We start from the raw sequence: 22228 nt of genomic DNA on the forward strand, positions 1-22228 counted from the left end.
GAATGGAATAGCATAAAATTATAATTTGAATATATACAATTTTACAAAGATTAACCAAACTACTTGTAGACTTAAACTTACATAAAAAGTGAGGCTATTACAAATGCCAAATACTTACCCTGAATATCCATTCACATTGTTTCCATTATCGTGTTCAGGCTTTTATTGAACAGCACAATATGCTAGTTTTCATTATTTACCTGAGAGTTTAGCATTTTTAATAACTAGGATGCCAAACTAAAGCAGGAAACATAAGCAGTTTTCTTTTCACCACAGTTAAATTTCTTGAAAGTACAACTATCAGAAAGCATCGATTAAAACACCACCAAATTTTCTTCAATGTATCAATATCAACATCATAAACTGAGTGACCTTAAGAGAACTTTGACTTACTTTCAATGCAAGTTTGATATATCCCTGTCATGTGCAATATCAAGGTAGCTTCACTTATGTTAAAGATGTCAAATGTTTTAACACAAAGACAACAACGTTCTCTTCTTCTTATCTTCTCTAACAGTTCATAACCCATAAGCCCAGTGGGATATCTAATCATTGTTAAAACTGCACTTGTCAGGTATTTTCACAATTTTTCAGGCTTGGTGAATGTGAAAACTTTCACATGTAGAAGAGGTGATGCATAGCAAACAACAATGATTGCCAATATCCCCTGAAGCATGTGTATACAGGTCAAGTTATGTGTAAAGCCAATGTGATTTCAGATATCAAGGCAATAGTGTACATGTCAACAAAGTTGAGAACAGCATTTTCATGATTTATTTTCCATTTTCCATAATTTTTTCATTGACTTCCATTCAGTTTTCAAGTCATCTATGTCTGGATATCAGTTTTTTTAAATTCTGTTACTTTTCCAGGGTCTTCATGATCTATTCCTGGCAAAAATGAAAAGATGTCATATCTTGAGTAAAGAGCATGAGGGTTGATCAGAAGGGATGAGTTGTTGAGAAAGAAAATCAGGGCAAAAACATGAGAAGATCAAGTAATAGAAACATGGCTGGGATCACTAGTTAGGGGCCAGTAAAGATATATCACAAGGATGCTTCTAAACAGAGCAAAGACATGAGGGAGGAGGTGTAAAGAACGGTAGATATTATGGTAAAAAAAGAGTGGGATCAGTCCTGATTGAGAGCATAGACAGAAGACCAGAACAGAGGAAGGTGAGAAATAAAAGATATAGCAAAGATAACAAAAGGGGATGAATAATTTGAAAGCTGAGCAATGGAAGACTAGCGGATGAGGAACTAATCTACGGGTAGGATGTTGTTATGTCAAGAAGACAATGTACAGTGGCCCCAAGAAATGATAGAGTACAAAACTCACACAAAAAGAAGTGGCTCAGAACTATGTCTGAACATTATCTTCTATATGTAAATGTTAAGGAATAAGAAAAGAAGATTAAACATTAACTATGTGTGACATGATATGAAGTAAATGAATATGTTAAAATCCTATCTGCTTATGTTATAAGAAGGAGTAATAAACCAGATCTAATCAGTAAAATATATGTAGATATGTTAAGGATTAACGAAATAGAATGACACACTTTCTGCTACATGTACATGTTAAGAAGTCACAGGTTATAACAAAGTGCTAATTGTTTTCCAGATATAATGAAAAAATGAGATCTCCATATGCTGCTCTGATAGAGATAAGTCACAAATCAAAACATTTAGCTTTATTTGTACGATAAGGCAGTTTATGTTAAGGTGCCACAGGAATAGAACTACTAGATAAAGATGGTTAATTGTTTTCTTCACAGGATAACTTATCTGTTTCCCAATTCACTGGTGGATGTGACACTGGATACGATTGCCATGAGGTATTGGTTTTATTGCAGATGCAATATCTCGATCTTTAATGTACTGTTTAGTTTTGCCAGAATATCTAAAAACATTAGTCATGCAAAAATAACAGTCAAATAACTGCAAATGGCATACTTGCTCTCTTCTAATTCAGTTACTGTGTCAAGCCAGAAGTGCAAATTGCACAACACACATGTAGAGTCCAGTGTTTTTCTTGGTCACCAATTTTACACCCAAAATTGTAGTAGTAAGAGACTTTTATTTATGTAATGGTTTTCCTTCATAAAACTGTGATGTATTTTCCACAAATGTAGCAGAAACTGTTTGGATAATTTTTGCAATTTCAGACTTTACTTGAAGGTAGCTAGCATTTCAAATTATTTTCCAAAAAATGTAAAAGAATTTGTGTTTACTGAAGTTCAGAAGATTTAAAGAAAAAGGTACTGCAGAATTTGATTATGTCATAGGTATGATGCAAGGAAGAAGTTTGGACTTTTTTTACTGTGCATGGTACAAGGTAAAGTAACCAACTTATGGGTGAAGGGCAACTAAGAGAGAGGTATCTAACTTTTCCATTCTTATGCTAAATTGAGGAACTTCTCAAATGTTCTAGAAAACTTAGCATGTGAGGGTTTAGAAATTCTCAGGTGGAGCAACTGAGCATAAAAATGAGGCAAAAGTGATGTAATACATGACGATTATATCAAGAAGAAATAGCATATGTGAAAACATATTCGGAATTTTACACCAGTACAATACAGTCATTGTTTGAAGTTATAATACATGTATGCCTTTTGTCCATTAAACTGTACAAGAAAACTTAATTTTGCAGCACAAATCTATTGTACTGAGTTGATTCATGGTATTTCATACTGTGCTAATTATTGAAATGCTACAAATAACTTGTAACCTAGTGCAGATGGACAAATTATGACTATGTTTTTGAAATCACCACCATAAAATTACGAAGATTCACTTGAATTTTCTTCTGTAGCAAATTTTTTGTTGTCCAGTGTTATTTTCCATGTGTACTTGTTAAGAAGTAAAGACCTAAGACAATACATTAATCATTAAGTGGACATATTAATGAGCAATGAACTAAATTTATACATCACTGTGAAAGTGTTGTAAAAAACAGAAGAATGAATTATACCAAAATATTATTCCTTAGGTGTACATGTTAAATAGGAATGAACTAAACTGAAGCAATATCTACTATATGCACTCTTAAGGAATAATTAACTATGATTAAACATTACTTTCTGTGTGACATAGGGAAAAGAAACTATGACTAAACTAGACAGTCTGTATGTTTTATGTATAAAAGTAAGAAACTAGAAATAAGCATTATCAACTAAGTGTACATGTTAAAGAGTAAGCACCTATATCTAAATGTGAAAAGTTGTGTGTGAATGAAAAAGAACAATGAACCACAATCAAACACTACATTTTAAGTGGTATATGATAAGAAGTAATGAACTATGTCTAACCAATATCTCCAATGTGTGTTATGTTAAGTAGTCAAGACTTACATCAAAACATTATCTTCTATGCAGACATGTTAAGAAGTAAGAACTAAAACTAAACATTAATGCCAAAGTGCACATAGCAGGGAAAAGTAGCTAAAGATAAGTAATATTTTCCATGAATGTGTGAAAAAAGTAATGAAGTATATGTTATCTTCTAGGTGAACATATTAAACAATAAGTAACAAGAACTAACTATATATCAAGAGCTTTGTGTGCATGGTAAGGTATAATCAACTAAGAAGAAGCATTACCTTCCATGTGTACATGTGAAATAGTTATGAACTAGACATAAACATTACCTTCTATGTGAATATGTTAAGGAAGAATCAATCATAACCATATATTATTGTCTATGTGCTGGGATAAAAACAAAAACTGCAGGTTGAAGTAAGAAATAAGGAGAGCAGGAAAGATGTTCATTAGACACAGAAAAAGTGGTTGGAGGAGGAAGTGGGGATGAAAATGTCAACCTCCACTCCAAAAAAAAAGAAAAGAAGCAAATTACCTAATTGGAAGCTACAACTGTAGAGAGTCTTGCATGCATAAAGACACTACTACATTATGCAAAATAGCCATCATATCTTTCACTTATGTAGAATTTCAGCAAAAATGGTAGTAAGTTGTACTGTGTAAAGAATCTCTTCACCCACATCAGTAGAGACAGAGTTCTCATTGATTTGTAAAATATATTGAGCAATTTAAACTGAATCAAACAGAAATTTGATAGAAGAGAAAAAATTGCAAATTTTAACAAAAACAAACACATTTTGACACAAATGTTTCAAAGAAAAGAATGAGAATTTTCACACTGAATCTAGTGAAAGCAGTTGTACAAGGAGGTGTGTCACACTTCCTACTGGTATATTGATAGAAGGTTTAGCTGCACAATATGTCACCATCATCAAGCAATAGCATAAATTCATGTGAATTTTAGATGCGAGTTTCCAAAATGCTTGTGGTATGCAAGTCTCTTGGGCAAATAGCATGTGTTCAAGAAGAGAATGATTTTCTGTGTATGGAGGTGAGTTGATTGTATCAAAAGTGTTTGTTTTGTTCTTTATTTCATGTAACATTTTGTCTTTTTCATGCCATCTCCAACAAACTACTAGATCTGTATTATCCTTCCTATATTAGTGCCACAAACCTATTATTAAGCAGGAGAGCAGATAAACGTTTGTTTCATCCATCTCAAGCCTTCAAAGATGGCACAACCCTTAATCATATCACTAAAAGCAGGGAGTGGTCATAGGGCATGTTTGTAGACTTACATTCAAACTTTTATCAAACTACTATTTTATGAATGCATGTCAATAAATTTGGCATCTAGTTATATCTTATAATTTAATTTTTTGAATTATTTATTGTCTAGTTTTTATTTAAAAGACAATATTTTAAAAAAATAGCTAAGTATCGATTTTTTTGCCATGTGATAGTCATCTTTTGCTTTTGTCCAGATTACATTTTATGAACAACCACAATAGTATGTCTATGGTTTCTTATCAGTTAGAAACTGAGTAATACCGACAAGTCAGAATATAAAATAGGAACATCCTAATTTTCTATTTTCATCACATTTAGAGAATCCACTAAAGTATAAAGTTTTCTTTAAAAACGTTTAATAGCTACCTAAAGGTTATTGGGAGTTTAATGAGGTTAAAAAATGAAATACAATAATTTTTAGATGAAGAAAAGTATTTTTCAATAAGGAGTAAATCTTTAAATTTAAAATCTGACATTTTATATATGAAAAGCTTTTAATGTTTACTGATAATCTACAAAATTTTGTAATAAAATGCCTGTATTATAAAATATGATAGTATGAATCCCTTCACAGTTATTTTGGTGGATACAGGCTAGATGCAATGCATCTAGGCTGTAGTCATAAAGTTACTTAAAGAACTTTTAAATTTAAATCATGAATCATGCTAATTTTATATTTATTTTAAGTTTTCCCCAAATAGTAATTACATAAAAGAAAAACTACAAGAACTGAGGCAAGATTCTGATTCTTTTAATTATTACCATACTTATGACAATGTGGAGGTACAAGATGAACATGTGGTAGGGCTCTGGACTTTGGAGCTACAGAAACAGGTTGAAATTCATATGATACTACAAAATCTTACCTACTCTTTAAATTGTGGGTGCATGATAAAAGTTAGCACCATGTTTGATATTTTCTCATGTACAGACACTTGAATATAAGATTGATAATTGTTTCTCCCTGGTTACAATGGGTAACTCATCTCTAATCATATGGTTACCAGTTTTCCATTCTTAAGAACATTTCTACATCATAATCTCATCCATATAGTTCTGTTGATCTCTCTCCTTTTATAATAAATCAAGTAATTTAGCTTTTCGTTTTTGAGCCAACTGACTTCTTATTATATTCATTAACATCATAGTATTCCGAAATATTAATTCCAATTCATATTATTTGAACTTTTTGCTCAATAATTTTCTGAAGCATCTCTTATCTTATGTTGGCCTCATGATTTCTTAAAATGATGAATTTTCATTTGCAAGTTGAACCACTTTGCCACTTCCCACCTGATTTATCCACTTGAAAAAGCAAGTGAGTCATGTAAATTGTTTAATATGATCAGTTACTTTCATCATCTTTTTCAAATATATCTTCAAAAGGTTTTCCTTCTCCTTTATTTCACTTCCACCATTTGCTATCTATGTATAACTTCTGAAGTCCCAACTTTGTTTTACATACTTTTTCTCTTGCATCCTTGGCTATCTGATGTAACAATGTTTAGATCTTATTTGTTTACAGAGTATAATCTTTATCCAAAAACATGGTAGCCCCCTTCAGCTTTTCTTTAGACATCAGTAATTTTTCCTCATCTCTCCATTCACTAAATTTAATAACAATTGGTTTGTCTCTTCCTTGCACTTTCTTCCCTACTGTATGCACACATTCTAAATTGTTCATTTCAGTCTTCATCTTCTCTTCCAATTCTTTTCTTTACTAATTGTTCATAACCTTGATTGAGTTAAGTCTTTTAGCCACTAAATTATGCAATCTTGAACAATTTTCACATTCTTCGGCTTTACTTTTTAGCCATATCATTTCTTTATTTGTAATTATGACTCCTCCCTAAATCTATACTTTGATGTTCTTTCCACTCTTCAGTTACTTCTTACTAATTTCCTGCATTAGCATTCTGAACATGTCCTTTACCTTAATCTCTTCAGGCTTATTTTCTTGATTATCCTTCTTACTTTATATTTGCAGAGAGTGTATAGTTTTTCCTGAGTTTTCAAATGAATCCTTTTCTCTGTCATTGTGAAAAAAATCTAGCTTTGGCAAGCTATTACTTTTCTTTCTTCCTGCCTATATTGCACAGAAATTAAGTTGTATGACTTCTTTCCACACCCTGCTTCAAAATAAACTAACACAGAGAGGTGTCAGCTCTGATTTTCTGTTTAAATGATTCTAGCATTTTTACTAACTCAAAATCCTCGTGATTTGTTATTCTGGTTATATATTAAACTGGTTTTAATAATTAGCAAGTGTTACCATTGTGTTCATCATTTAACTCTTGCAGCTTTCACCAATACTATGTGTAAAAATATTTATTTTAAAATGTTAAAACTTGGTTTATTAAATTTGGCAATCATTTGTACATATGAAGGAGCTTAATACTTCATTGGAATTGGTTTTATAAATCATGTTCCATTAACACTAATGTGTGAGCTTTAATTAATATTTTAAACTCAAACAACTTGCCTTGCTACATGTCACCACTTTCATAATATTGCAGAGTTCATTTAGGTTGGGTATGCAATAGCCAAAAGTATATAAAAAATTCTGCTGCAAAGCAAGTTTTACTTTAGGATGCTGAGTGCTGGAACTGAATGAAAGATCCAACAGGGTAGTGATTTGACAAACAAAAATCTAGATTGTTACTTTTACATATATACACTTATTATCTACACTTATTTTAAACTTTAACAATACAATCTAGATAGAAATAAACAGCTGATTCACAAATACAAACGAAAAAATCAAAGATATGTATTTGCATACCATTAACAGTATTCAGTGGATCTCGAGGATTAATACCACCAAACACAATTAAAACAGGAATGGTGTCATCCTGAATGTCACCTGTTGGCTGGAAGCGATAAGCATATGGAGGAATCTGTTCAACTGTACGTAGTCCAAGTACTCTTCTGATTAGCCAAAATGACATAAGTTTGATTAAATAATCTTGTGTTGTAATAATTTATTGGTTAAAATGTAGCCAAGAATACATAAAAAACTTACACAGAAATAATTAATTTCCTAAAATGTTTTTGTGTTCCTTAAATAAAATTTAAAGCCCCAAAAGTTAACCCACATTAATTTTATACTACATTTGACGCTATTTTTTATAATTTGTTTTTAAGTTCTGAACCACTTATATACTTTAAATATATAATTTTTATTGGGCTTCATTTCAATCAGAATGAATTACATACTGTTTTCTTTAACTATTTTCTGTATATAAAAATTTGAGGTAAGAACCTAATTAAATTGTTTTGATAATAATTTATGAAGTTCTTTCAAAAAATACAAACTAAGAACTTATGGTATGTAAAAACCATAATGCCATGTATCTCACTCTTACATGGTGTATATCTTATATTTAGCAAAAATTTATAGTTTCCAGAAAGTTCTGATTTGGAACAAACTAAATCTAGTCAAACTTATTTAGCTTTAGGTTTTACAATCTGTAGCAGGAAAATCATGGAAGCATTTATTGTAACTCAAGAACAAATCTAGCTTATGATCACACGATTTCTGAAAGAAAGAAAAATTCATAAATCTAATATGCAGTAGGACAGGTGTTTCAGGTGCAATCAGAAGGATAAGATCTGGTGTTGTTATAAACACAAACGTAATAAAACATTTTTATTTCATTGTAGGACCAACAGGAATAGAAAAGTAATTTATTAGTTGAAGAACAATTGCACTGTATAGTGGAAGTTGACTCTGAACAGAATAAAATAAATTGTATTTAGATGAACACTGTTATGATCCTGTATTACCATAGTATATAATATATAAAAACAAAATAATGCCAAATCTGAAATTTTACAGCTTTATCGATGGAGTACATGACATAAAAGCACAAACTTCAAATGTTAACTTATATGAAATAATACAAATACAATATTTATATACTGCACACAATACATACAATAATGTAAAACAATATACAATACAAAAAAATCACTCTTTCTTCTTAGATCTATGTAGGAACTGTCTCTCCAATTCAGTGTAATCACTTCAAATATAGTACGTCGAAATTCAGCTTTGGGTTATACATTAAAAGTCGAAATTTTCACTAGATGCAGAGTTAAAAAGGTTCACTGTTTCAATATCAACTATATCAAAAATTATTGATATTTTGAAAATAGTACTCAACTGTTCTAAAAAAGCACAAGGTTTACAGAAGATACAAAAGTTAACACTAATTATTAACATTAAAGTTACTCTTTGGAGTCATTAGCAAAAAAATTCATAATAGTTTTATAACAAAAATGTATAGATAATATCTAGGCTCAAAAACTCTTTTGAGTTTGAAAAAGAAAATCTCTGTCTGAAATGGCCACTCAAACTATTAGAACAAACTTCTTGAAAAAGAAATCTCTCTCTCTCTCCCCCTTTTCACAAATGGAAACTTGAGACCTATTATACAGGACATCAAAAAAATCATTATAGATAGCGCAAGTGTGAAAAACAGTTACATCAGTGATCAGGCAATACACCTGACATAGATAATAAGTGAGTTTTTGCAAAAATACAGCAATGTACCAACAACTAAAAACTGTGTTGAAAACAAAGTGAAATATAATAGATATATTGAGTAGCATGAAGAGCAAGTTAAAGAAAAGTAAAAAAATGGAAACTTCTACATCAAGCCACGATTCCTTTGGGATAGGAAAAAAGGGCAACTATTTACAGAGGCCAGAACCAATTTCTTCTAAAATTGATAAAACTGTTTTCACAATACACCTTTTCCAAGTAGCTGACCAGTTATAAAAAAGGTGTTAAGAGTTTTAATTGTTTGTTTGTAGTTAAGCACAAAACTCTACAACAGGCTATATGTTCTGTACCCACCACAAGTATCAAAATTTGGTACTTAACATTATAAATCTTTGGACTTACTGCTGAGAAACAACTAAGCATCCAATTAAGAAACCACTTCACACTTCCTACTATGCTTAAATAGTTTAAAAAGTAATGTAATTATGTGTAGCTCTGATGTTGTAAGCCTATACCCACAAACTTTTGTCATAAGGCAATACAATTTACTGCCAAAATTATTTCACAAGACTCCAAATCCAAAAAACAAAATCAATGTAAAACAGGAACATCAAATTGTCACAACTAACCACATTAACTTCTGATACAGATTCTTATTTCATTTAGTTACATAGGAAATCCTTTATTGTGCACCTTGGCTGCACAGAAAAATATGCCATATTTATTTTTTTATATGAACCTACATTTGGGCTCAGATACATAAATGACATATTTTATGACTTCCCTTCTCAAGATGAACAAAAAAATTCTTTAAATACAAAAACAATATACACAAAGACATACAATTCACAGTTGGAAATTAAAATAACAACATTAGAATTTTTTTTTAAACATTGACCTCACACAAAATCCTAAATTCACATAAAAATATATACAGTGGAAATTACATAAACTAATTTTTAATCATGTAATCCATCAGAAGCTAGGCACTCTAAAAAACCTTCTAATTTAGCTTACATTATATGCACCACAGAAAATACCAAAGGAAAACTCACATACTTAACACTTTCTGACATAAAACAATTCCCAACTAGAGCAGTCTACTCAAAGTATTAATGTATTTTATAAATGCAGATAAGATACATTCATTGCTGAAACAAGTTCAAAAACATTCCAAAAACAAAGGAAACTTAATAATTTGCACTGTCACATGTAAAAAATATCACAAATTTGAAAAAAACTAACACATAACGACTAGATTCATTTTCACCTTTGAAATTACAATTAAACATGTGTTGATGATAGCATAGTAAAAGCTATAGCTAGTAATAAAATAGTTCTTACAGTCAGTAAGTAAACTCAAAACTATTAACAAAACATTTATTCAAAACTATGATTGTCTCACTTAAGCAACAAAACTCTTCATCCTGAGTTCCTTAACCAACTGTAAAGAAAACTGTACAGAAATACATGCATATGAGGTCTGTTCAAATAATACGCGGACTGACGTTATAAAACAAAATGTACTTTATTTAAAAGTTACAGGTCCGGGACCCCTTCAAAGTACTCTCCTCCCCAACGCACACACTTATCCCAACGGTGTTTCCACTTGTTGAAACAGTCCTGGTACGCTTCTTTTGTAATGTCCTCCAGCTCCTTTGTCGCATTTGCCTTAATCTCGGGAATCGTCTCAAATCTTCTTCCTTTCAAGGGCCTTTTGAGTTTGGGGAACAAGAAAAAATCGCAAGGAGCAAGGTCAGGTGAGTAGGGGGGGTGGGGAAGAACAGTGATCGAGTGTTTGGCCAAAAACTCACGAGTTCTGAGGGCTGAATTTCGCAGCAATGCGATGCATCTTCAATTTTTCGGTCAAAATCTCGTAACAAGATCCAACCGATATCCCACACTCTTCAGCAAGCTCCCTGACAGTCAGACGTCGATTTGCCCGCACCAGGGTGTTGATTTTGTCGACGTGCGGGTCGTCAGTTGACGTGGAAGGACGTCCAGGACGCTCATCATCTTCAATGGACTGTCGACCATCCTTAAAACTTTCATGCCACTTGAAACATGCCATACGCTTCATAGCAACATCACTGTAAGCCGTGTTAAGCATAGCAAAAGTTTCAGTCGCAGATTTTCCAAGTTTAACACAAAATTTCACAGCAAGTCGTTGCTCCTTCAGGTCATTCATTCTGAAATCCGCCAAACGAAAAAATCACACTTCACTTAAAACTGCGTAGCTAATACACAAATGAAGATATCTGCAATCGGAAAATGGTGTCGTAATCAGCTGATCTGTGCGAACCTAGCGACACCACGCGGATTCCCCTGGAACCAACTGGAGCCACGCAATTCAAACAGACCGCGTATTTTTTGAACAGCCCTCGTATATATACATATATCTTAAGAACAAGGGGCCTCTTGGTCCATCTAGGCTGTTACATCCACTGTACTAAACATTAACAAAAATAAAACACTCAAAGCCAAATAATTTGTATCATTCAAATATTTATCAAGCCTTCCCTTAAAATTAACTATATCTACCACAACAGAAGGCAATCCATTACAAAGGCCAATCATCTTGTTAGAAAATTAAAGCTTTCTTGATTCACAACTAAAACAAAAAAAAAAAACACATATATATATATATATATATGTGGACCATATTTTTATCATTTTCACCATTAAGTAAGAAAAAAGTAAAATATTAACACTACCAATTCCCTTAACAACTGGCCACACACCTTCAGGTGCTTAGGGCCCTCAGCTCACAATCTGGGGGTTCCAGATTCAAATCCCTGTCACACCAAACATGCTTGCTCTTTCATCTGTGAGGACATTATAATGTGATGAACAATTCTACTATTCATTGATAAAAGTGTAGTTCATGAATTGGCAATGAGTGGTCAAAATTGTTATGCATTATAATTTATCTTGGATGATCCTCCAATTCATTATGTATTACAACTTCAAACAACTGGAAGTTTGAAGTTAACTGAATATCAATATGTATCCAATTTATGATATTTGTCAACAAGATTAATATACACAGTTTTCTTGCTTAACACAAATATATTTTAATATACAAACAACAATACAATTTATAATAATGGCTATTATAAAAAATAATTTATATACAAAAGTTTCACAAACTTACAAATAATACTGATTCTTCTATCTAGTATGGAACTAAATATTTTATTGATGGTTCACAATGAGGAAATTAATTCTATGTTGATACACTTCACTTGAGGGGAAGCAACTAGCTTCTTTACATGAAAGTTTTTCCCATTGAAGATATCTAATGTTCTCATAGAAATACCAATGTCTGACGTTAATTTACTGAAGTTAAACAGTTTATAATGTTCAAAACCTATAAAAGTTCCTGGGCAAATATCTTTAGTTTTCTGATTAATAAGTGTTTATCATGGTTATAGTTTGAGGTTTATAGTATAATAATTGTAGCAAACCAACAATTATAAACTGTCTCTTGATGTATCGATTTATACATTTTTAGGGCAAGGTTCTCGAAAGTTCAGCTGAAAACAATACGTAGATATGCTAGTGCTTTCATAAAACATATATATTGTTGATTCTTACACTTGAGAATATTCTACAAATTTACAGAACAGGCAGTACTTTTGCAATACACATGTAACAATATAAGTCACATGCATTCCTAAATATATATTACACTGGTGATGACTAATTGCTTTCCCTATAGTCTTTCACTGTTCAATTAGGAAGGGCTAGAATAAATAACCAATATATATAGCTTTGCACAAAATTAAAAAAGAAACAAACCCTCAACAATCTTAGACACTTCAATCACACCCTTTATAACTTCTCTTTTGAACAGAAAACAATTTCAGAGATACTGAAACCTATCATAGCATGATAACCTTACCACTCCATATATCTTCTTAGTAGCCCTCCTCTGAACCCTTTCTAACATTCAATGTCCCTTCTAAACTAAGAAGCAAAAGACTGAGCACAGTATTCCAAGTTAGCCTAACCAATGATTGATACAATGAAAATATAACCTTTTCATATTTGTATTCAATAGTTCTGTAGATATAGCCAAAAAATCCCATTTGCCCTATCATTAGTAATGATACACTGTTTAGATAGCTCAAGAAACTGACCACCCATTACACCAAGAGAGTTTTCTTCCCTAACACTGTTAAGCTTATTCCAATCAAAATTATACTTACAATTCAAACTGTGATATCCAACATGCATCATCTTGCATTTATCATAATTGAAAGCTATCTACCATTTCTTCACCCAAACTCACCAAACAATCTGAACCCTTTAAGAAACCAATTAATCTATTGATCATTCCTTCACCTATCTAATTTAAGTAGAAAAATAAAAGTCCTAATGCAGAGCCCTGAGGTGCCTCACTTGTGACATTAATCTAATTAAAACAACCCTCCATTTTCTTTCATCCAGCAAGTTTTCTACCCAATGAGATAATCCATCCTCCACATCTACAGAGAAAATGATTTTTTAAAAAAACTTTTTTATGTGGCAGATTGTCAAATACTTTCTAAAAATCCAGATATACCAAATCTACATTTTACCTTCATCTACATAAGCAGTAATTTCTGCAAAAGAGTCAAAGGATTTGTAAGACTAGATTTCTTTTAAGAGAAACAATGTGATTATCCAACAAAATGTTTAACTCTGTAAATTATTTTGAAAAGTATTTTTAATAGAATTTCAAAAACTTTTGTCATCAATGACATCAAGCCAGCAGGCTAAGATTAATGGGTAACATTAAGCAACTTCCAATCTTCTTTAATTCCTTTCTGAACAAATCTAGTTTTTTACTTGTAACCACATTTTTTTTCATAAGGAATATGCCTGTTTTGAATATTTAACAATGTACTTTGATAACGTTCTCCACATTTAATCTTCAGTTTAATTGTCCAATTTACAGAAGATAATTCTTGTCTCTTCCCTTCAACAAAATTTGCCTTTTTGAAAGTTGGACTTGAATCTTATTATTTCTTATCTTAATATGTAGCAGAGTATCAAACTCAATTTAATAATGATCACTTGTATGCTCCCATATGTTACTCAATAATTATTTGTATATATTAAAAGTTAACAATAAATCTAAAATAGCATTGTTCCTAGTAGGTTCCATGACTATAATTGGTAAAGAAAACCATCCTGAAAAGTTTTTAGAAACCTAAATTTGCAGTCTTTGTGTCTGAAATTAAAATATTTTTCAGCTAAATTCTTTATTCCACTATAGAGTTTCTCATTAATTCTGCCAGTTTCAGCTTCTGGTCTGTACTAAATTCCAACTAAAAGTATTATCTTATCCCTTATAATCACAAACAGAAATGCAAACATTTTCAACTTGATTGCTATTAGCTTTGAATAGAATGTAATTCACATTTTATATAGTACTTTATCCTTATTAAATAGCCTATAACACTGTGTTTCAAAGAAATGTCTGTCAACAAAAGTGTCTACATTTAACCAGTTTTAGTTTAGTTACTCCCATTAAATCAAAATCCTCTATTCCAACAAGCATGTCCTTACTTTATTTAAATGTTAGCCATCTGTTCTCAAAAATTCCTTTTTTTTCTGTTAAATTTATCCCACAAATCCAATTAATCAACCTCCACATTCTTAAGTATTAAGACTTGGTATTGGTAGTATTCCTAACAGAAATAAGTTAGTATGGATCTCTTCTTTGAATGCTTTGTACTTAACAATTATCTTCTTCTACCCACCTTTCCCTATATCATTAGACCCTATTTGCACTATAAAGCTTACACCATTGCTAGTGTCCTTAAAATATCACTTGCTTTGTCAGTCATATCCTCCACTTTTGGTCCTAGGTAGTATAATCAAATTTTTTTCTCCCTCACTACCACACAGACCATTCTCTCTACATGTCACACTCATGAATCACTTATAACTTTGTTATGTTTTTAATTCCCATCCCTATCAGTCCTGTTTTATTATTCTTCCCTCCCAGAGTTTTTCAACAACATAAGCTAAAGGTTGAAATGTGTTACTTAATAAAATTTGCATATCATAATGAAATCCACTACTAGTAGTCCTATTAGTACTGCTTCTAACTCTTTGAAAGTCATCATTAGCCATGTATACTGCACTCTTCACAGATAAAAGCTTAAATTCTTCTTTAAATCCTGCTGCTATTTCCCATAGTTTATCCTTTTTTTTTATTCATTGCCCTTACCTGATTTAAAATGACTTCCAGTTTCTCCTCCAACTTACAAACTCTACAGTCTAATTGTATGATTTCACTACTAGCTTTTTTAAGTGTGCATGCCAGCCCAGAGTTCCCAATTAAAACCCACTAATTACCCTTGTTCCCCTAAAACACTCTGTATGCTTAGTATCTACACTATGCTAAATCATTAAAATTTTGGAATAAATAATCCATAATTAATAAAAGTACTTGAAATAGCCTAATCACAAGACCATCAGATTTAAATATATAACATAATGTTATCGTTACCTTATCTTCTCACTAAAGTAATCAGGTTTATCTTTTAAAATAAGAAGTGACAAATAGCTAGTCTTCAAATTGTGTTTCTGTAATAGTATTTTTATCCTGTTTTATCCCATACAAATAAGCTTAAATTGCTTGCTAAGCCAAACTGTAGACTAAACAGTAAACAATTATAGATAAATATATCACAAAGTTTTCCATCTCACTCAGCTAATATTAGTGAAATATCTTTATTTCAGTCTAATATTAAATAGCTTTATTATTTAAACACCAGTAATAGTAGTTAATAAAATCTTTAAAAAAAAAAGCCTGAAGATTTTGTACTGAGCTTACATTGTAACTTAACTTTCTGCTTATTTAAGTGTCCATTCCCAAAATAAACTAAGAAAAATGTGTCAAAATAACAATTATACTTTTAAGATATTGAAATAATACTTATTTTCTCAAGAAGAATGCCATAACCCACAACTTCAAGAAGTTGTCTCAAAGTTAAAATCATCTGTCCTTTATTATCTACAGCCCCTTTTACATAGTTTTGTTTCAATGCACTAATACCACTCTATCAAATAGCAAATTCATATTTAAAATACAAGATTTACATACAGTTTTTACAAAAGAACAAAACAAAACAAAAAACTTGATACTAATTAATTCTTCACCATTTTAAACTATTGTTTTAATATTCAAAAATAAGTTATTACTTTGCATGTTGGAAATCTTCTTTCAATTCTGCAACTATTCCAAGATTAGGATCCATCTGGAGAGGTAAAGTGATGTAATGTCGAAAACCAATCTCTTCTGAAGGTTCATATACTTGATCAATAACAGTTTTAAATACAGATTTTGTTGTGTCTGGATGTGGTGGCCAACCCTATTAACAAAATTATATTTTTGTCTTGAATACTATAGTATCAGTATGGCTGTAAAAGTATTACAGCAAGTTGATGAGTAATTTGGTAATTTGAGTAGAATAAAAATCAATAGTCTATTTGCTCATATTGGAACAAGTGAACATCATAGTTCTGTAAATTATGTGCTCTTTGTATGATAATTATACTGATTACGGAAAAAATAACAAAAAAATTTTAATATGCATGAACAGGTTGTTTCTCAATAGAGATAAGATAGATTTATTAGTTCTTTTCATTGCACTTGGCAAGTTGACAATAGTGAAAAACAGAGGACAATAGTGCATTTTTACTCTATATATTATATTGTTTACATAGGATACTGTGAATAGTTTTAATGTGTCTTTAAAAAAACATCAAGAACATCACACAAGCGACCTGACCACTTAAAATAAATCATTAATGAGCATTTATTCTGCTTGTGTGTTTTAATTTTATTTAAAAAGTATTATATTTTTTAAAAATAAGTAAGATATAATATCTATTCCCTTGTTGTAAAAATTTCTAAATTTTAAAGTTTTTTGAAACCAAAAATACTATAAGTTGTTCCCAATGTACATTGCAACCACTGAAGTTGACTTTCCTGAGCAAACTTCATACCATACAGACAACACAGTTAAAGAAAAGTTTGAACATCATACTTTAAAACTGTAACTACATTGCAGTAGAACTCTCTTTATCAAATTTCATACTTTTATTCTCTTGTAAATAAGCAATTTAAGTGGCTTGTCTATTTTAACTGATGTAATATTCTACAAATATTATACTGAAATGAGTCTATTTATGCACACACACACACATGCTAGTAGAATACTCACAATAATGTGAATTTTCACTGCTAGATTCTACACAAACTGATTTTTAAATCTATATTTACATCCACTGGTTAGCACATCCAACACTACAAATGTATAATTCAATACACTAGAAATTTTTGAGGCTAAAACAGTAAATAAATAGTCATTTTTTACTTATTCCTAGTAGAAATCGCAGTTAGTACTGGATGTAATTATGCAAAATAAAAGTGCTGGTTGAAGTGTTCTTTATTACATTATTTTTATGTTTGATGAGCAACTGATGGACTGCTGCTCCATTGTGCTGCATGCTATCATTAGATATGACAGAAGGTCATTGTACTCAGTTTGATCACAGCATACACATTACAGTACCAACAAGCAATTCAGCCAAAGCATTAGACTGCGAATGATATGATGAAGTCATAGTTTGCATGAAACTATTGTACATTATATTAACTGACAAATCAGTGAGTGTTTAACTTTGCTTCTTGATTGGTATGTATCTCTGCTGATGTTTCAGAGTGAACTATCCACTGTTCAGCCATTGTATTGGCAACTGTCTATGCCAACATATCAGTGAGTTTATCTTAGCCCACTTAATAAGGTAAGCAATTACCAACAGAATATAATTACAATTTTAGGGGAGATCTTGTAATTTCAGGGCTATTCTTTGAAACATAACTGAACTTGTGTGTATGCTGATGATTATGTAGCTATGCCACACAGATAATGAAGTGCATACAGTGCTACTCTACATCTCTACTAAAATGTGACCATTAAAACTATCTCTGCGAGGTGCATGTAGTACAGGAAATGAAACTTTCTAGTATTACCAGTATTTTTTAGTTCTATGAAGTTCATCAACTGCTTCAATGGTATGTGATCTACATCAGCAATAAAATGGTGGCAAAAATACTTAATGAATGTTAAAACTACAAGCATTTATGTTTTCAATACACAGTAAAGTCATTCATCATACATTATTGTGTGACTCAGATACACTATTACATGTTCCACATCATCCTTTGTGTTTGGAAGCACGCTTTTAATTCTGCAGTTTCTGCAACATTATCAGTAATATTCAACGCTATCTCTGCTGACTTAAGCTATATTATTTGCATAATCTTTTATCAGTGGACTCCCACATACTGATAACAGTATATTTATTTGACAATAAAATGCAGTCAAAGTGACACAAGCTACAATACGAGTTTCAATCGTTTCTTCATCATGCACTGTACCAATTACTGTTCCAACCACCTCTGTAGCCTGTTTAACACAGTTACAAACCACTATAAGAATTTATTTGCTAAAATTGTTTGAAAAAGTAGAGCTTGTTTTAAACAACAAAGCAATTTTTTTCAGCTGTGATGGTACAAACTGATATTGCATTCAGGGTTCATCATGAACTGAAACATTACTTTTATAAAGATACAGCATCATTTATATTCTCTCATGCAGTTCATTGCTGTTCTGCATGCCTTTGTCAACATTTATAGTTTTACTACAGAGCTGTAGCTAATGTGATGCATACACAGATTAATGTATGTAAAAAACCTAAATTTAAGATATCAATGTTTGAGCCAAAATCTATAACTACTATTCTCACACATTCTATAACTATATACACACTGTCTTTATTTTTTATTGTTTCTCCTGGGGCCTGTTGAACTTGTGTGATTTAACTAACTTCTATAAAACTTAGTTTTATTTTTTTTTTCTTAGTAAACATGGTTATCTATTATTTGTTATATTTAAATACAGTGTTTTCACATTATATCTCAGCTATGTAATAATGACACCAATAGAGTCAGCCATTCTTTTGTTTATTTATCAATAAAGTGTTGATTCTTACTTGAACCTCAGTACTGAGATTTCTCTTTAAATTCCACTTGAAAACAACAACCACATTGTCCTTCCATATATTAGATCCATAAATCTCTAGTTATTGTAGAAATCAGGTAACTGTACACTAATTTTATCTTTGATTTACTATAAATCATGATGATAAAAATAATTCATACCTAAATATAATCATTATGAAACTTTCTTTGTTAGTCCTGAAGAGAAACTTCACCAATACAATAAAATGCTTTTTGTTCTTTTAACCTTAAAAATATTAAGAATAATGCCCTGCAATCACATTTCCTGTATATTTTCTTAACACTTTTGTGCAAAAAACAAACAAAATGTAATATTAAACTGAAAGAATTTTTGTAATATACACTGAAATATCGTAAATTCACAGTGTAATTATTCAAACAAATAATAATTAATAAAAATAACATTAATTAAAATTTAATAAATAACATCAACAATAAATAAGTAACATAAAAAGTCAAAATATATAAAAATTAAAGCAAAGATAAGAGATAGTTTTTCCATTAAAATTTAAAAATAATTGGATAGTCATGTTCAAATATCAAATACCAAACAATTTTTATATAGTAATGCCATTGAAATGAATTTCAATTAGAAAATGTTACATGTAAATAAAATTATCTGGATGGTGCCTATATACAAAAATAATGATATTTAAAAGCTTTTATTAAATACTACCTTGATTTTAAGAGCAGAAAATTCTTTCAATTCTTCTTTTTCTTCTTTTATAGGGCTGCACAATCTGTATTCAGTAAGATATTTATTGATTCTATTGTCAATTCTATCCATTCTTTGTAATGCAGTCTGAGATTTAAAAAAAAATACATAAAATTTCTAAAATATTTGTTTCTTTTATGCACAAAAATTAAAAATACTTTCATCTAATACTAATACATATTTCTTTGTGCAAAGCTTCATGATGGACTGTCTACACTGTGTTCACCATGGTGAATTAAAGTCTTAAAATTTAGCATTATAAGGCAGTGAACTTACCACTGTCTTATAGGGAAAGTGATACTAATATGTATGAAAATCAATACAGAAAAAATTTAACTTGATGTTAATCATTACAAAGATATTAATCATATAAAATAATTTTACTGATTAATTAAGAGTGGACATACATCCTTACCTCTGGAAATTTTTAGGCAATTTTAATCTTTAGTCTTTATTAATTTCAATAAGCAGATTGTTTATTTAAAGTACTTTTAAATATTAGACATTATTCACCATCAAATATTTTTCTTAAAAAAGTGTTTACAAGTCTGTTATGTTAAACCACTTTCTTTTTATTTAAATCAAGACAGTATGCATATATTATAGATTTTATCTTTCCGACACCTATATATTGTTTGTCTTGCAGATGTTTCAGAAAGTATCTAATCAAACATAATATAATTTACAAAAAAAAATTTTTTTGAATAAAACTAATATATAAACTCAATGAATATAAAAAAATCACTGGTCATGCTCTAACTCTTACAAAATCAGAGCAAATCAAGGAAGAAATGTCTAATTTTAAACTTTATCACAAATATATTGTATGAATAATCTATGTGACATTTATAATACATAAAAGGAATTAAGCAAGTTCAATATTAATTTGATAATGTTTAATGACAATATAAAGATGAATTGGGAAACTACCTCCATAAGGTATAGGATGTAAGGAATATTAGGAAAAAGCTATTTCTGTTACAGTTAATAAAATAACTGTAATTATCCAGTGAAATAAAACAGAAATCAAATATTGTATATAGAATATAAATTTACGTAGTCTATTAAGCACTATACGCCTTGATGTCACTTATCATTAGCTCAACTAGGGAGGTAGTAAAATATTACATCCAACAGGTAAATGTTTGAACAAGGCTACAACTTCAAGTTATTTTTTCTTAAACAGTTTTTGTTTTAGTATTAAGCTAATCAGAACATATATAGTTTTTCTGGAAAACAAAATTTAAAACAGAGTTCAAGAGATGCTGAAGTTAAAATAAAGATTATCAGCATTCTTATATCTTAAAGTAACTTATGAGATTTGCACATACAGTTGTATTCATCTTGGTTTTCTTCATCATCTTTTTTTTTAAATGATTTTGACGGTAAAAGGACTGAATTTTCCTAGCAGCATTTTGCAGGATATCATACTCACTTCTTTTCATCACCTAAGTAAAGATCAATGAAAATTAAAAATTTAAGCTCTGCCTTGCTTATTTTTTTGTCTTAAATTTAACAATGTTTCAAAATGATAAATGTATGTACAATTCATCAACTGCAAATAGAAAACATACATAAGAAAGATAAATTCTTTATAATGCACTGTATGTTTTAAAATAAAACCTTTAACATTCAATAATTATCATAAAATCTATAATTTCAGAATAATTAATAGAACAGATGATTACCCAATAAAACTCAATTGGCTTTTAAAATTTTACAAATTTCCATTTGTCAGTCTGTTCTTGATAAGGAAAGTATCAACTGTATAAATCAAAATAAAATATTTTTATTGTATGTTTTTAATAGAATCATTGTTATTTTGCTTTCATGGTGAACTGTTAATCCATTTTACAAAACTTTCTCATAAAGCTTTAGCCAGAATATCATACCACTGAACACATTCTTTATACATTTTTCATCAACTGACAATTTATGATACACAGAATAAAATAGAAATTACAAAATAACTTGTGAAAAATCCTTATGTATTATGTAATATACCATAATTTAGTAAAAATGTAAAATGGAGTGCCATTTTTTACCATTGTAAAATACAGAACCAACTGTTCTTTAATCTAAAAACATAAGATGTTTCATTGAATTTCTTTATTTTGTATTTGGACAAACATTTTATTAACCTAGAATATTTTTCTTGAAATTCAAAAGTTATAATTTTCCTATACTGAGTATTTATTTCTGACAGATACTTTCTTATCTCACGAGGTTAACTACAGTTGTTAAGTATTGTCTTCCACATGCTACAGCTTTTAATCCCCCCCCCCCACACAACTGGATTTAAATGATTCC

General features: G+C 30.3%; 1 protein-coding gene across 3 annotated transcripts in view; it reads right to left on the reverse strand.

The window, feature by feature from the left end:
- The window catches only part of LOC143256523 (beta-scruin-like), a 138248-nt gene that overhangs the window by 30008 nt on the left and 86012 nt on the right, over window positions 1-22228 (reverse strand). For all 3 annotated transcript variants that reach the window (XM_076513875.1, XM_076513868.1, XM_076513885.1), the window contains exons 9-12: window positions 21250-21366; window positions 19880-20005; window positions 16317-16486; window positions 7392-7537 (exon numbers count right to left, since the gene is read on the reverse strand). In XM_076513875.1, the coding sequence (XP_076369990.1) occupies window positions 7392-7537; window positions 16317-16486; window positions 19880-20005; window positions 21250-21366 (559 nt within the window). The remainder of the gene's footprint in view (window positions 1-7391; window positions 7538-16316; window positions 16487-19879; window positions 20006-21249; window positions 21367-22228) is intronic.

Source organism: Tachypleus tridentatus, chromosome 1 (assembly GCF_004210375.1).
Source record: "Tachypleus tridentatus isolate NWPU-2018 chromosome 1, ASM421037v1, whole genome shotgun sequence".
Taxonomy (NCBI): domain Eukaryota; kingdom Metazoa; phylum Arthropoda; class Merostomata; order Xiphosura; family Limulidae; genus Tachypleus; species Tachypleus tridentatus.